The following is a 13,407-nucleotide window of genomic DNA, read 5'->3' on the forward strand; positions in this document are numbered from 1 at the left end:
CATGAAGACATTCAAGTTGGGTTTCTTTCTCCTCCATGTATATTGTCAAGAACTTCAGGAAGAAAAAAAATCTCAGAATATATTTAGTGTTTAGGATTCATAGCTTCCCTTGTTGCTAGAGTTTCTACAACAGCACAGCAGACTGTAAGACTCAACAGCCAAAATCCTCCAAATGATGATACAATCTCATTCTATTGCAAATGGTGTTCAATGCACCCAAGGGTGAGCTCTCAGAACCTCCCTCCCTGTGACAGGAGACTGGCTGCTCCAAGGTCCTAATCTATTGGCCAGAGTGGAGGAGCCTGACTTCTGCTTCTCTTCCTCACTGCATCCTGTCTTATCTAGGGTTTTTATTGCTGTGAAGAGACACCATGACCACGGCAACTCTTATAAAGAAGACATTTAATTGGGGTAGCTCCATTATAGTTTCAGAGGTTCTGTCCATTTTCATCATGACTAGGAGCAGGGTAGCATGCAGGCTGATGTGGAGCTGGAGCTGAGAGTCCTACATCCTAAAGGCAGCAAACAGGAAGTCGACTGAGAATCACATTGAGGGAAGCTTGAGCAAAAGAGATCTCAAATTCCACCCCCACAGTGACACACTCCTCAAACCAGACTACACTGATTGCAACAAGGTCACACCTCCTAAGAGTGGCACTCCCTTTGGGAGTCACTTTCTTTCAAACACATACCCTAAACCTTCCCCTGAGCCTCAACTTTATACACGGTCTTGAAACACTGTTGTTTTGGGTCCCTTTCTTGAAGAAAGTAGGCATTTATCTCTGTACCCCGTCCTTAGCTGAGAGCCTCTTGTGAATGGCTCAATGGCCTGAATATAGGATGCTTCCACCTTCCTAACCAAATATGGTTTGAGTCCTGTGGTCCTGTGTTTCTTTTGGTATTGTGACCTGGTAAAATTTTCCAAGTTTTTTTTCAAACACTGAAGGTAACCCCTTTCTATAGATGAACCATGTCCAGAGAATCATTTAGCAATGGTTTTAAATGTACAGAAATAGGTCTCTTATATCTTGCTGGTAAAGTTTGAGGGCCCAGGTACCCACTGCTACGAAATTTTCAACAAGGAATTTCATACCTCTCCTAGAACTTTGTTGAATAGTAGGGATAAACAAGACTGGGTTGATAGTGAAGGTTTTGAGAACTTCTTTCAGAGAGAGTTTGTGTTACAATGGAGTGTATTGTGGTTCATACATTGCTCAGGCACTGCAGGAAGGAGAAAGCTCAAAACAGACTGAAGTCTGCCTTCCATGGAGCATAGTTTCTAGTGGACTGTGTTTTGCATGAATTAGTGGATGGTGGGAGGTCAAGTCAGCTGAAATATCAGATTGTAGACTAAAGAAACAAAGGTGGGGCTAAAGTGTTTGGTAAGATGCTTGCTATACAAGCACGAGCACCTGACTTTCTGTCTCCAGTACCCATTGGTGGGGACAGGCACAATGGTAAAAGCTTATAATGTAACGCCACTGCTGGGGAACCAGAGAAAAGAAAATGCTGTTAAGACAGTCTAGCCTAATTAGTAAACTCCACATTTGGCAAGAGTCTCTGTCTCAAAATAAAATGGTGGAGAACAATTGAGGAAGACACCCAAATGTTGACATCTTACATCACCCACGTGCACCTGTACATACCCATGAGCGTGTAGACAAACACATATACACACAAAGAACAACATTGGTAAGATGAAACGATGAGCCAGACTGAAATGAATTATAATACTAAAACAATTCTGAGGGAAAACTGTGGGAGATTATATTATAGCATTTATACACACTGAAAAGATTTGAGAGTCTTATTAAATATGATCTCACTATAATTTGATGAATTGTGGATTTCCATACAATTAAAATCATTTTGGGATTTAATAATATAGAGGCCAAACTAGACAGCATCATTCCTGCTTAGCTTTTCTGCCATTGTGCTTACAAGTACCATATGTTCTTTGAGTCTGCACTGTGGAATCTCCGAGCTGAACAGTATAGCATCTGAAAGTGCCCTGAATGTCTTCTACATGTGGTCGAATTCAGTTGATTCTGTGGGGTTCAAGATGGCTGAACTAAGTTAAAACACTAGATATCGCAGAAAGACTACAAGTAATAAAGGCTTGCCTAACAGTTGTGCCCCCCAATTGAATGAGCCTAATGTATCCGGAGGCCGTGCAAGCAAATGTCAGAGTTATTGTTCAGGGAATTATTCATTAGGGCAGAGGTTAGACTAAATGACTTGAACACTTGGAACAAGTTCGGGGGTCTATGAATTTAAATGTAAAAATGTACCAGAGTGAAAGTCATTTCTCATGAATAATTAAGAGGTGACTATAAACATGGCTTCCTGAACACAAAAAAATTATTATTGTATTGCAGATGGCATCTTATTTCGGATATACAGTGGTGGTATCAGATGTTAACAATGATGGGTAAGTTTATAAGAACTTCCTCCCTGCTGTATGTTATGTGCATACATAAAAGATGTTATATATTTCCCTCACAGAACACATCCTTCTGTACTTCCTGAACAAGATAGAGGCCCTCTTGTTTTAACTTTTGGGTCAGGGCAAAAGGATGCATCTAATAAAGAACTCTGTCATCTTATTTTATGTCTTGCTGAGATTTTCCACATCTGCCACTTCTAAAAAGAGGACAGTTGTGTTTGGTTTTACTCTGATATTATTCAATGAATAACCACTGGCCAAGCAGGAGCTTGGTTATCTGTTACTCTTTTTGTACAGTGGTTCTCCCCCCCCCATGCACTTTACACACTGATGAATTTTTTCCTTCTTATTTTGCTCTAACCAACATATCGGCAAATTCCATGGAAAATATTGAACTTGATTACAGTTGAGCTTGAAATACACTCCACTACTGAACTGTGGTTTTATGGAAGTATTTACTTTTATATTAAAAGTAAATAATCACGCACCCCTTTGTTTTATAAAAGCACTCCAGAGATAATTTGGCAAAATATGAAGAAAATCTTAGCCAAATGTGGTAGTGAGTATGTGTCTGTACCTTAAGCCTTTCTGAAACTAAAGCAGGGGCATTGTGAGTTCAACTATACATTCGAGTATATAGACTAGACAAGAGTATATAGTAAGGGAAGAAGAGAGTACAGGAAGATGAGGAGGAAGAGAAGGACTAAGGGTGAAGAGAAGGAGGAAAGGAGGGGGAATCTTTAAGTTGAGATGTACTGCTCATCCATGTAACAAATGTGGTTGGAGAATCTCATATGGAAGGCATTATCAGGCACCCAAAGCACAGTATGAGGTGAATGAGGCAGATTGCTCTCTGCTCTCATGGAGATTACATGTTTTTGTACAAAGCAAGCATCTGAAGGATCCTTACTATATTCCAAGATCAGAGCCAATCCCTTTAGATATATCTTTAGTAGGCTATTTCTCTTTCACACATGCAACACTTGAAATATACTTTATATGCCATGGTGTGGCATATAAATTGAGAACTATCGAGTACTTTCTGTACATTCTAGAAAAATACCTTTACTATTATCCTTTTGTTGGACATACATTTGTTGTCCACTGTTTTTGGTTGAGTGTTGCATGACCATGGAAGTTATGTTAGACCTGGGGTGGTAGGAGGTATAGCCCCAAATTAACAAGTCAAGTGAAGGATATGTCAGATGGTGGTATGTTCTATGTAGGAAAAGATCTGGAATTGAAGAAGATGTCTTCGGTAGACAAGTGAATAGATAAGCTATGGTAAATCTAGAGAATAAGACCTTGTTCAGTATTTAAAAAATATGAGTGAACTGCCAAAAAGACAGAAAAAACCCTGAATTCACATTACTCAGTAAAAGAAGCCAACTTGGAAAAGACATGTACTGTATATTGCAATTGTTATTCTGAAAAGGGAAAGTTGTGCAAACTGTTGAAACATCAGTTCTTATTCAAGATCCTGGGAAGTAGGAAGGGATGAATAAGCAGAGCACAGAGGATTTATCAATCAACATAACCATGTAAGTCATAACTACACAGTCATTGCATATTTGCTGAATCACATAAAGTTAAAAGCAGCAGCAATGAGCTCCAGGTAAACTAGGCACTTGGATAATTATTTCTGAATGTTGGTTTACTATTTAATAAATGTTCCTCTATGGTAGGAGACATAGGGGTAGACAAGGCTGCCTGTCAGAGGGCAGCACAGACCTCTGCTTTCTGCTCCAGTTTACTTTGAATATAAAATTGATCTACATGATGAATTATACTGAGTATTAGGGACCATTGTGTGTGAGGCTGAGGCTGGCTAATGAAGACTGCCTGACAGCATGAATGTTTGTCTGCAACAACATCAAGGTTCTTACCCAAATCTAAACATCAAGGAAGAAAACAAGGTAATATTACACAAGGTGACAAGATACTGATGGATGCTGATTTTCCCATAAGCATTGTATATATATTTATTTTTGAGGTATATTTTTGCCATGTTCCCAGACTGGCCTTGAACTCATAATCCTTCTATCTCAGGCTCTGTGGTTCTGGGTTTACAAATATTCATTACCACACCTCAATATTTTTATTTAGAAAAAAATCTACCAGTATTACAAATGGATTGCAAACATTTAGGCCGCACAATTGTGCACATGCTTGTTGATGAAGGATGTTATCAAGTCTGTCATGTTTTTGAAATGATTGGCAGAATTAACCTCAGTTTTGGTCTCTTGATGCAGCTCATACTATGAATTCATCTATGTAATCTTTCTTAGGAATTTTTGGAATGGAAATGGATATAGTAATTTTCATTATATTTCTAGATAAGAGAATCTTTTAATTTTTCACTACAGTAATTAAAGTGTATAGTATTATTCATCCTTTTCAGAAATCCATAGCGTTAAACTGAAGCATGGACATTTCTACACTCCCTGTCTATAGATTGAACAAGACCAAAGGAGACACATTTCTGCAAACTTTCAGCCACCAGTGAAATTGACAACAGTTTGTAGAGAAACTTTTGAAAAGAAGCAGCTTTAAGCAGCTATAATTATAAAGTTAGATTCAGTCCAACATCTTTTCATTCACAAAAGAGAAATTGTTTTGAGCAAATTAGGTAGAAAATCAAGAAAAGCAAAACATAAAAAGATTATAAGTTAAATTCATTTCACTAATATAACTAGCTAAATTACCTTTGTTAGTGACTATTGTAAACCAGTTGTCTAAATATCAACTCTGAAGCCCCCTGTTCTGGATTTCTTTAATAAGTAAATCCAGTGTGAATATTAATGATAGGCATTAGCATGCAAATTTTACTCCTGAAGAAAAACATAGGGAGTTCCTGTATTAAATTAACCTCATACCACTCTTCCACAAGAAATAAATTCTGCTTTTTCATATTTGATATTCTCACTGGTTGATTCTCTCACAGCGGATCCCAAATAGTAACTGCTTTTAATGTCCTGAGTGGATTTAGACATCAATAGGAGAGAAAAATGAAGCCTATATGGTTCACAGAGATGCTTAAGTAGACCATTCTTAAACTTATTGCCTTTAAGATAAAATGAAGTTGATGCATGCATCCTACCTCTGTGAAATGTCTTTCTCAAAGAAGTTAACTCTCACTCATATCACCATCAAAGGAAATAGTTTAAATGAAAACACATCTTTATTTATTCATAATTACCTTACTAAAAACTTTTGAGCTTATTTAAAAATCTTTCTATACGTAGTCTTTTGGTTCCCCAGTCTGCCATACGTGGTTACAGATCAGATGGTCAACAAAAATCATCTGTGCTAATAAATACTTGAAATTTTTGAACTTGAATTGAACACACACAAGAAAAGGATTTATCCACATATGGTGACATAATCTTATAATTACAACACTCTGAGGCTGAGGCAGGAGGATCATAAGTTAAAAGCCAGTGCTGACTATATGGCCAGACCTTGTCTTTAAAAGCACAGATAGTCTACTGTCCATAATACCAAAGGTATTTGCCAGCTGGGGCTATAACTGCCAGAAGCTCTGAGTTAGAGCACTGAAAAAAAAAACAGCCACAGTGGCATATGCCTGTAATCCTAGCAGTTGGGAAGTGGAAGTAGAAAAAAAGAAAAATAAGAAGTTCAAGGTCATCTTGGCTTTGTAACAAATTCAAGACCAGCTTGGACCCTATCTAAAAGAGAAACACATTTGCATAATACCCCAGTACACACACACACACACACACACACACACGCACACACGCACACACACACACTCCTTCCTCCTCAATTTGTATCATTTTGTATCACTCTGGTTTTTTTTTTGTTATTCTAGTCTATTTTATTTAAAACTGTTCCTGGAGACCCATTCATTTAGTTTCATGATCCTCTAATGGGTTGCAAATCAAGATTTTAAACCATCAGCCTAAACACCCATATGAACTATAATTAAATGGCACCGTGAATGTAAGATAATATTTATAGTAAGTGAAAAATAGTGTATGAAGCACATTGTGACAACTGAAGTTTAGCTGGTAATTGTCTCTGCATTCTACAAGGGCATACGTATAAACTAAGACGAGAGTATTTTCATAGACTGTAACTTAAGCATCTAGGAGAATATATCTCAAAATGATAAATTAATGCTATCGCATTACTTTGGAATTCAAACATTCCATGAATGCTCCAATCCCTCACGACCATAGGGCTAATCATTTCCCACTTCTAGGACCACGTGTTTGCAAGAAAAAAGTACTGAGCCAATTGTGTCAACACTTGTTATAGTCACACTCTCAGGAACCAATTAGGTGGCTTCATTCCTTCCTTGTGAAATGAGAAATCGTGCCTGTTAATCTCTGTGATACAAAACTAGTACCTTTGTGTGACTTCCTTTAGATTGCCACCCTCACAGCTAGATGATTAAACAAATATATCTTCCCATTGACATGACAGTCGCAGGAATAAAGCCAGCCAGGGCACTCTGGTACAAGATCGGGGGCTGGAAGTACAGATCCTTGTTCTCCTCTCCAGATGGGGCACAACAAGAGGGAAAATGATGTGATGTTTTGAGTATTGCTTTTTTTTGTTTTGACATGTATCTGGAACCTTTTAAGTTGGGTGTGAGCATGTGATCACAGCACTTGGGAGGCTAATCAGAGAGGTTGTGAATTTCAGGTCAACTTGGTGACATAGGTAGACCCTATCTAAAAGAAGAAAGAATGAAAGGGATACAAGGACAAAGGTGGGATGGAAGGAAGTAGGATAGAGAGAGAAAAATTTAAGTTTAGGAATCCTTCTTAGGTTTCAGAATCTAAAACAGAAATGACAGCCAGTCCTGAACTGTGTCCCTCTGTCTCCTGAAGAGAAAATCAATGCAATGGGGAAACAAGTATTTTTATTAACAGGAGAAAGTACTTACACATAGGCTGGGAAGGTGAGAAGCTTGGCCGGCTTCCAAAAGAGGGAGCTTTTGTGTTTCCTTTCCTTTATGTCTCACCTGTTCCATGTACCCCTTTGGGGCGTGGACTGTATTGAGGGCTCACCCCTACAGCCTCCACTTCCTTCTCACAGTGCAGGCAACTCAACGCTCCTCTCAGTGTTTTTTGGATGTTGTGTCTACTGCTGTGGGTTGGCTGCTCTAAAAGCATCTCTAGGCTCCAAGCATTCCAGAGTTACTTTCTACTTGTTTGTGGCTCTTTCAGTGTAAGAAAGAAGGAAATGAACAACACAAATTCCTTCTATTTACATTGGTATAATGTAAAAGTGTTGAGCGTTCTCCATGACAGACAGTTTAAGCCCTGAGTAGCACCTGCCATTTGTTAAAGGCTACTCTAGGGGGTGTCAGGGTGGGCAAGATGGAGCAGGAAGAGATGCCATCAATGGTATGCAGTGAAGGAGTCTGTACTGTCCACATTTAACAATGTCAGCTCCTCACCATGGCACACATGCTAACTGCAGGGCTATATCTGAATCTGTATCAACATTATTCTAAAATTCCCAGTTTTCTCATTTCATCTGAATTCAACTTACTTCTTCAATTGCCTTTCTTAATTTCTGTTTCTTATTTGCTTATGTATTTATTTAGGTTTTTGTTTCTGTTTTTGTTTGTTTGCTTTTTCAAAACAGGATTTCTCTGTGTAGTCCTGTCTGTCCTAGACCTCTCTCTGTAGACGAGACCATCCTTAAACTCACAGAGATGCACCTGCCTCTGCCTCCCAAGTGCTGGGATTAAAGGTGTATGCCACCACTACCCAGGTCTTCAGTTGCCTTTTTAAAAAACTAGTATCAATATATTTCCTGCTTTGTTTATAGGATAATGGAACAGGAAGTACAACATTGGCATGTCCTTCCTCACCCCTCCTCGTTTTCCTGCTCTTAGCATCGTGTATCAGTACAGTACAGTTTTTAACAAAGGAGGAAGCACACTGACAGCAGGAGAGCATGGTTCACAGGGCAATTCACTCTGTATTATAGGGCTCTATGGTTCTTTCCATGTGGGTTCACTCTGTATTATAAAGTTCTATGGTTCTTTCCATGTGGGTTCACTCTGTATTATAAGGTTCTATGGTTCTTTCCATGTGGGTTCACTCTGTATTATAAGGTTCTATGGTTCTTTCCATGTGTGTGCCCATCCTTACAGTGTCTCTTACAGACTACATTATAGTGTCATTACCTTACAAGTCCCATGCACCTCTTCCTTTCTATGTTCACCTACCCTACTCCTGAAATCACTTCTATTCCTAGTTTCCATTGTTTGAGCTATTCCTAAATTATGCAGCATTTAGTCTTTTCAGACTGGCTTCTTTCAATCAGCAATAAGTGCTATTTCATCCATATCTTTCCATGGTTTTGTGGCCATTCCCTTGCATTGTTGAAGAATATTCCACTAGACGATGTAACAGTTTTGAGGACATCTTGGTTGTTTCCAAGCTTTAGCAGTTATGCTGCAAATATCTGCATGCAGATTTTCACATGGGTGTTAAGCATCAAGGTCAACTTGGGAAACTGAAAAGGACTACAAATATGAGACTATATGTGATAATCCTATGTGTGGCTTTGTAAGGACCGGCTAGATTGCTTCAGAATGGCTGTATTGATTTGCATATTGCCAGATCCACATAAACTTTTGGTGATAGCAGCATTTGGAGTTTAGCTGTTCCAATAAATTTACAGTAGTACCTCATTATTTAAATTTTAATTCTTCTTATATGCTTGTATCTTCTTTGAGGCTGTATCTATTCAGATAATTTGCCCAATTTTATTACTTTTAACTTATAGTTCTTGCTATATATTATATAAATATAATGCAATTATAAAATAACTTATGGTATTATATAAACTACATATAATAACATTAGAATATATAACATTGCTATACATGATTATTTTTCAATTTTTGAATTAGAAGAATTGCTTATACATTTTAACTTTCCAACTGAATGTGCTAGAATGCTCAAATCATAGAGCGTACCTCAGCCACTCAATGCTCTCTGACTCTTGGCTTTCAACACAGCCATTTGGAATGTTTACTTCAAGATCCACCAGTAGATTCCTACATGTGGTCAATTTCCCTTCATTCCTGCCAAGGTCCAGCCTCTTCTCTGTCTATAACCGCAGCACTAATTTGGACCCTAATTTCATTGTTTTTCTCAAGCTGCCTTATTTGTGGTTATATGAGTGGTAAGTTGAAAGAATATCATTTCCAAGTTTTGACTTGACCCAATAAACAACAAATTATTCTTCAAATTATTAACTGCAGTCAAATTATTAACCTAACAGGTATACATGACATACCTTTTCTTTGTTTTATTATGTTTGTATTATTTAAAACAATTTTTAACTTTAAATATATTTTGATCATGTTATTTCTCCTCCCCATGTCCTTCCAGATCCTCTGCCCCTCTCTACCTAACCTACTTTATATTCTTTCTAAAAAAAAACCCAATACATCAAAACTCTCCAAAACCCAAGAAAACAAAATAAAACGACATCCAAAATGGAAACAAAGCAAAACAAACAAAAATCCACCAAAATATAACCAAATAAAAGCACACAAATAACGTGGACTTCATTATATGTTGTCAACTACATGAGGTCTGTCTTACAGTGCTTGGCATACCCAGTGTCACTCTATTAAAGAAAACTGATTCTCCCTCTTTCAGCAGGTGTAATTTAGTTGTTAGCCTTTACCCTAGTAGCTAGGTTTTCATTCATTCATTCATTTTAAGATATAATAAGATAAAACAAAAACTATCACATCAAAACTGGACAAGACAAACCAACAGAAGGAAAAGAACCCTGAGAGATAGTGGACTTTTACTATGGGTAAGCTCTGAAATCAGGGAGAGGTCAGGACAATGAAGTCAGTATAGTGTGACATTCATACTACTTCGAGCTGCTGGAAAGATTTTGATGCTAAAGCTGGACATGGTAGCACACATCTTTTTTTTTTTTTTTTTTTAATTTTTTTTTTATGACAATTGTTTTTTAAAAAATGATTTATTTCCCTTAAAGTCTCTGTGTGAAGATGTTCACCACATTTTGACAACCACTGGCAGAATACATGCTCTAGACACTCCAAGATCATAACTTCAACAGCACACAGACATTGGCAGACAGCTGCGCAGAGGGCAAGCTCATGGAATTCTATTTAGCTTACCAATTATCATTTTAAAGGCCAATTCAATCTGAGAATAAAGAAGATAAATTATTCTGGCCTGTAATTGATTCTGTAATAATGCCTTTAAAGTAACATCAACATGTCAGGGAGAAAAACGAGGTAACGTGTCTTTGTAGTTTCGAGAATTTGGCTCTGTGGTGAAGCACAGAGGTAGATTACTTGTCTATCATACTCAAGGCCCTAGGGTCAACTCTGAGCCATACAATCAAACAACCAAAACATTTTTACCTAGTTTAAACTCGTACTCAACAAATTTTCATGGCCAATGATGAGTTATAGGTATAAAAATTGTATGAGATCACATCAACAATGATGCATAAAATTAAGTCAGCTTTTCAAGCATGTCTTATCTATTTTAGATATATTGTTTTATGGATTGTATGTCTCCACTTATTAAAAGTAGCCTTTTTCCTTTCTTTGCATGTGAGTGTGTGTGTGTGTGTGTGTGTGAACAACTAAAGGAAACAGGGCTATGAATTTGAAAGGGGAATGGAGATTATAAAGGAAGGTGTTGATTATGGCAAGGGAAAATGGTGTAATTATAACATCAAAAATATTTAAAAATAAAAGAAACCCAGAGATTGTGGAGTTTGTGTGGTGGGTACCAGGATGAAGAAATATTCCTGCAACGCCACAGAGACCGTGACAATGACCCCAAAAAATCAGAATGAGGAAGGAGCCTTAGAAAACCTCAGGAGGTTGTTTTCTATACACATATCAGAACTGGTTTTTATTGTTTTTTCTATATCTTGATCACAGTTTCCCCTCCCTATTTTCCTTCCAATGCTCCCCACACCTCCTCTCTTCCTCGAATCTACTTCTTCTTTTCTCTCCAGAAAAAAAGGCACGTTTTGTAAATAAAGCTACCTTGGACTGGGGAGGTGGCTTAGTTGGTGTGAAGCTTACCCTTCTCTGTGTTTGATCCCCACAATACACATAAAACATATGACACACAGTTCAGTTCCTGGAATCTCAGTGATAGAAAGTATAGAGTCAGGAGACTCCCTGGGCTCGTTGTCCAGTTACTCTTGCCTATTTGGAGGTCAGAATTAGGAAGACCCTGTCTCAAAGAAAGTACACAGAATTCTTTTTTTTTTTTAATCATTTTTTATTTTAATTTTAAATAGCTTGTTTCGCATGTCAATCCCAGTTCCCTCTCCCTCCCCTCCTCCCGCACTCCCCTTCCACCCTCCCTCCCACCCTATTGCCAAATCCCTCCACATAGGGGATGTCTAGAGTCTATCATTTCACTCTTGGTAGGGTCAAGGCACTCCCCTAAGAGTCCAGGCTGAGAGAGCATCTCTCTTTGTGCCATAGGCACATGAAGACAGATTGTATACCAGGGATAGACACTGATCCACAGCTCAGAGCCCCATAGGTTGCCCAGGCCTTCTCACTGACACTCACATTTGGGGGGTCCAGATCAGTCCCATTCTGGCCTCCCCACTATCGGTCTGGGGTCCAAGAGCACTCCCCTGTTCAGATCAGCCGTCTCTGCTGGTTTTGCCAGCCCATTCCTTGCCAATTTGCTCATCACTCCTCTCTCTCTGTCACTGGGTTCCTTGGGTTCAGTTCAGTGCTTAGTTGTGTGTTTGCCTCTGCTTCCATCCGTCCCAGGATGAAGGCTCCCGGATAGTTATAGACATCAAGTTCATTATCAGGAATGGGCATTCGAGGTGGTCCTTCCACTATTGCTTAGCTTGCCAATTGATGTTATACCTTTAGATCACTCGAGGTCACTCTGGTGCCTGATCTGTCTTCGATCCTATGATTCCCTCTTCCCCCTATTTTACCCCCACCCCCTCAACTTCCTGTTCCCCCATGACCAACTCCCTTCCTCTTTACCCCTCTACTCTTCCCAGGTCCCACTACCCCCCCTCGCCCTGTTCCCCATCCATTCAGAGGATCTTGTCTCCATCCTCTTCTCTTGGGTACTATGCATATATGCATATCTTTTAGGTTCTTTCCTGTTTCCCAGACTCTCTATCTGTGGAAGTGCAGACTGGCACTATCCTGATCCATATTTAAAATCCATATATGAGTGAGTACATACCATGTTTGTCTTTTTGCGACTGGGTTACCTCACTCAGGATGGTTTCTTCCAGTGCTATCCATTTCCCTGCGAATTTCAAGATTCCATTGTTTTTTTCTGCTGAGTAATACTCCATTGTGTAAATGTACCACATTTTCTCTATCCACTCTTCAGTTGAGGGGCATCTAGGTTGCTTCCAGGTTCTGGCTATTACAAACAATGCTGCTATGAACATAGTGGAGCAGATGCCCTTGTTGTATGAACCTGCCTCATTTGGATAAATGCCTAAGAGTGGAATTGCTGGGTCTAGTGGTAGATTAATTCCCATTTTCCTGAGGAATCTCCATACTGATTTCCAAAGAGGCTGTATGAGTCGGCATTCCCACCAGCAATGGAGGAGTGATCCTCTCTCTCCACATCCTCTCCAGCATAAATTGTCTTCGGTGTTTTTGATTCTAGCCATTCTGACAGGAGTAAGATGGTATCTCAGAGTTGTTTTGATTTGCATTTCCCTGATGGCTAAGGATGTTGAGCACTTTCTTAAGTGTCTCTTGGCCATTTTAGCCTCCTCTACTGAGAATTCTCTATTTAGCTCTGTACCCCACCTTTCAAGTGGATCCTTTGGTGTTTTGGAGACTTGTTTCTTGAGTTCTTTGTAAATTTTGGAGATTAGCCCTCTGTCAGATGTAGGGTTAGTGAATATCTTTTCCCATTCTGTGGCCTGCCTTTTTGTCTTTTTGATTGTGTCCTTTG

At 38.8% G+C, this 13,407-nt stretch overlaps 1 protein-coding gene across 1 annotated transcript in view; it reads left to right on the forward strand.

Annotated features, from left to right (window-relative positions):
- Positions 1–13,407, forward strand: part of Itga8 (integrin subunit alpha 8) — a 174,543-nt gene that overhangs the window by 47,593 nt on the left and 113,543 nt on the right. Inside the window, exon 11 of the mRNA XM_040755473.1 lies at positions 2,379–2,431. Within this exon, the coding sequence (XP_040611407.1) occupies positions 2,379–2,431 (53 nt within the window). The remainder of the gene's footprint in view (positions 1–2,378; positions 2,432–13,407) is intronic.

The sequence above is a fragment of the Mesocricetus auratus genome, unplaced genomic scaffold (genome assembly GCF_017639785.1).
Source record: "Mesocricetus auratus isolate SY011 unplaced genomic scaffold, BCM_Maur_2.0 Super-Scaffold_100013, whole genome shotgun sequence".
In the NCBI taxonomy this organism is placed as follows: domain Eukaryota; kingdom Metazoa; phylum Chordata; class Mammalia; order Rodentia; family Cricetidae; genus Mesocricetus; species Mesocricetus auratus.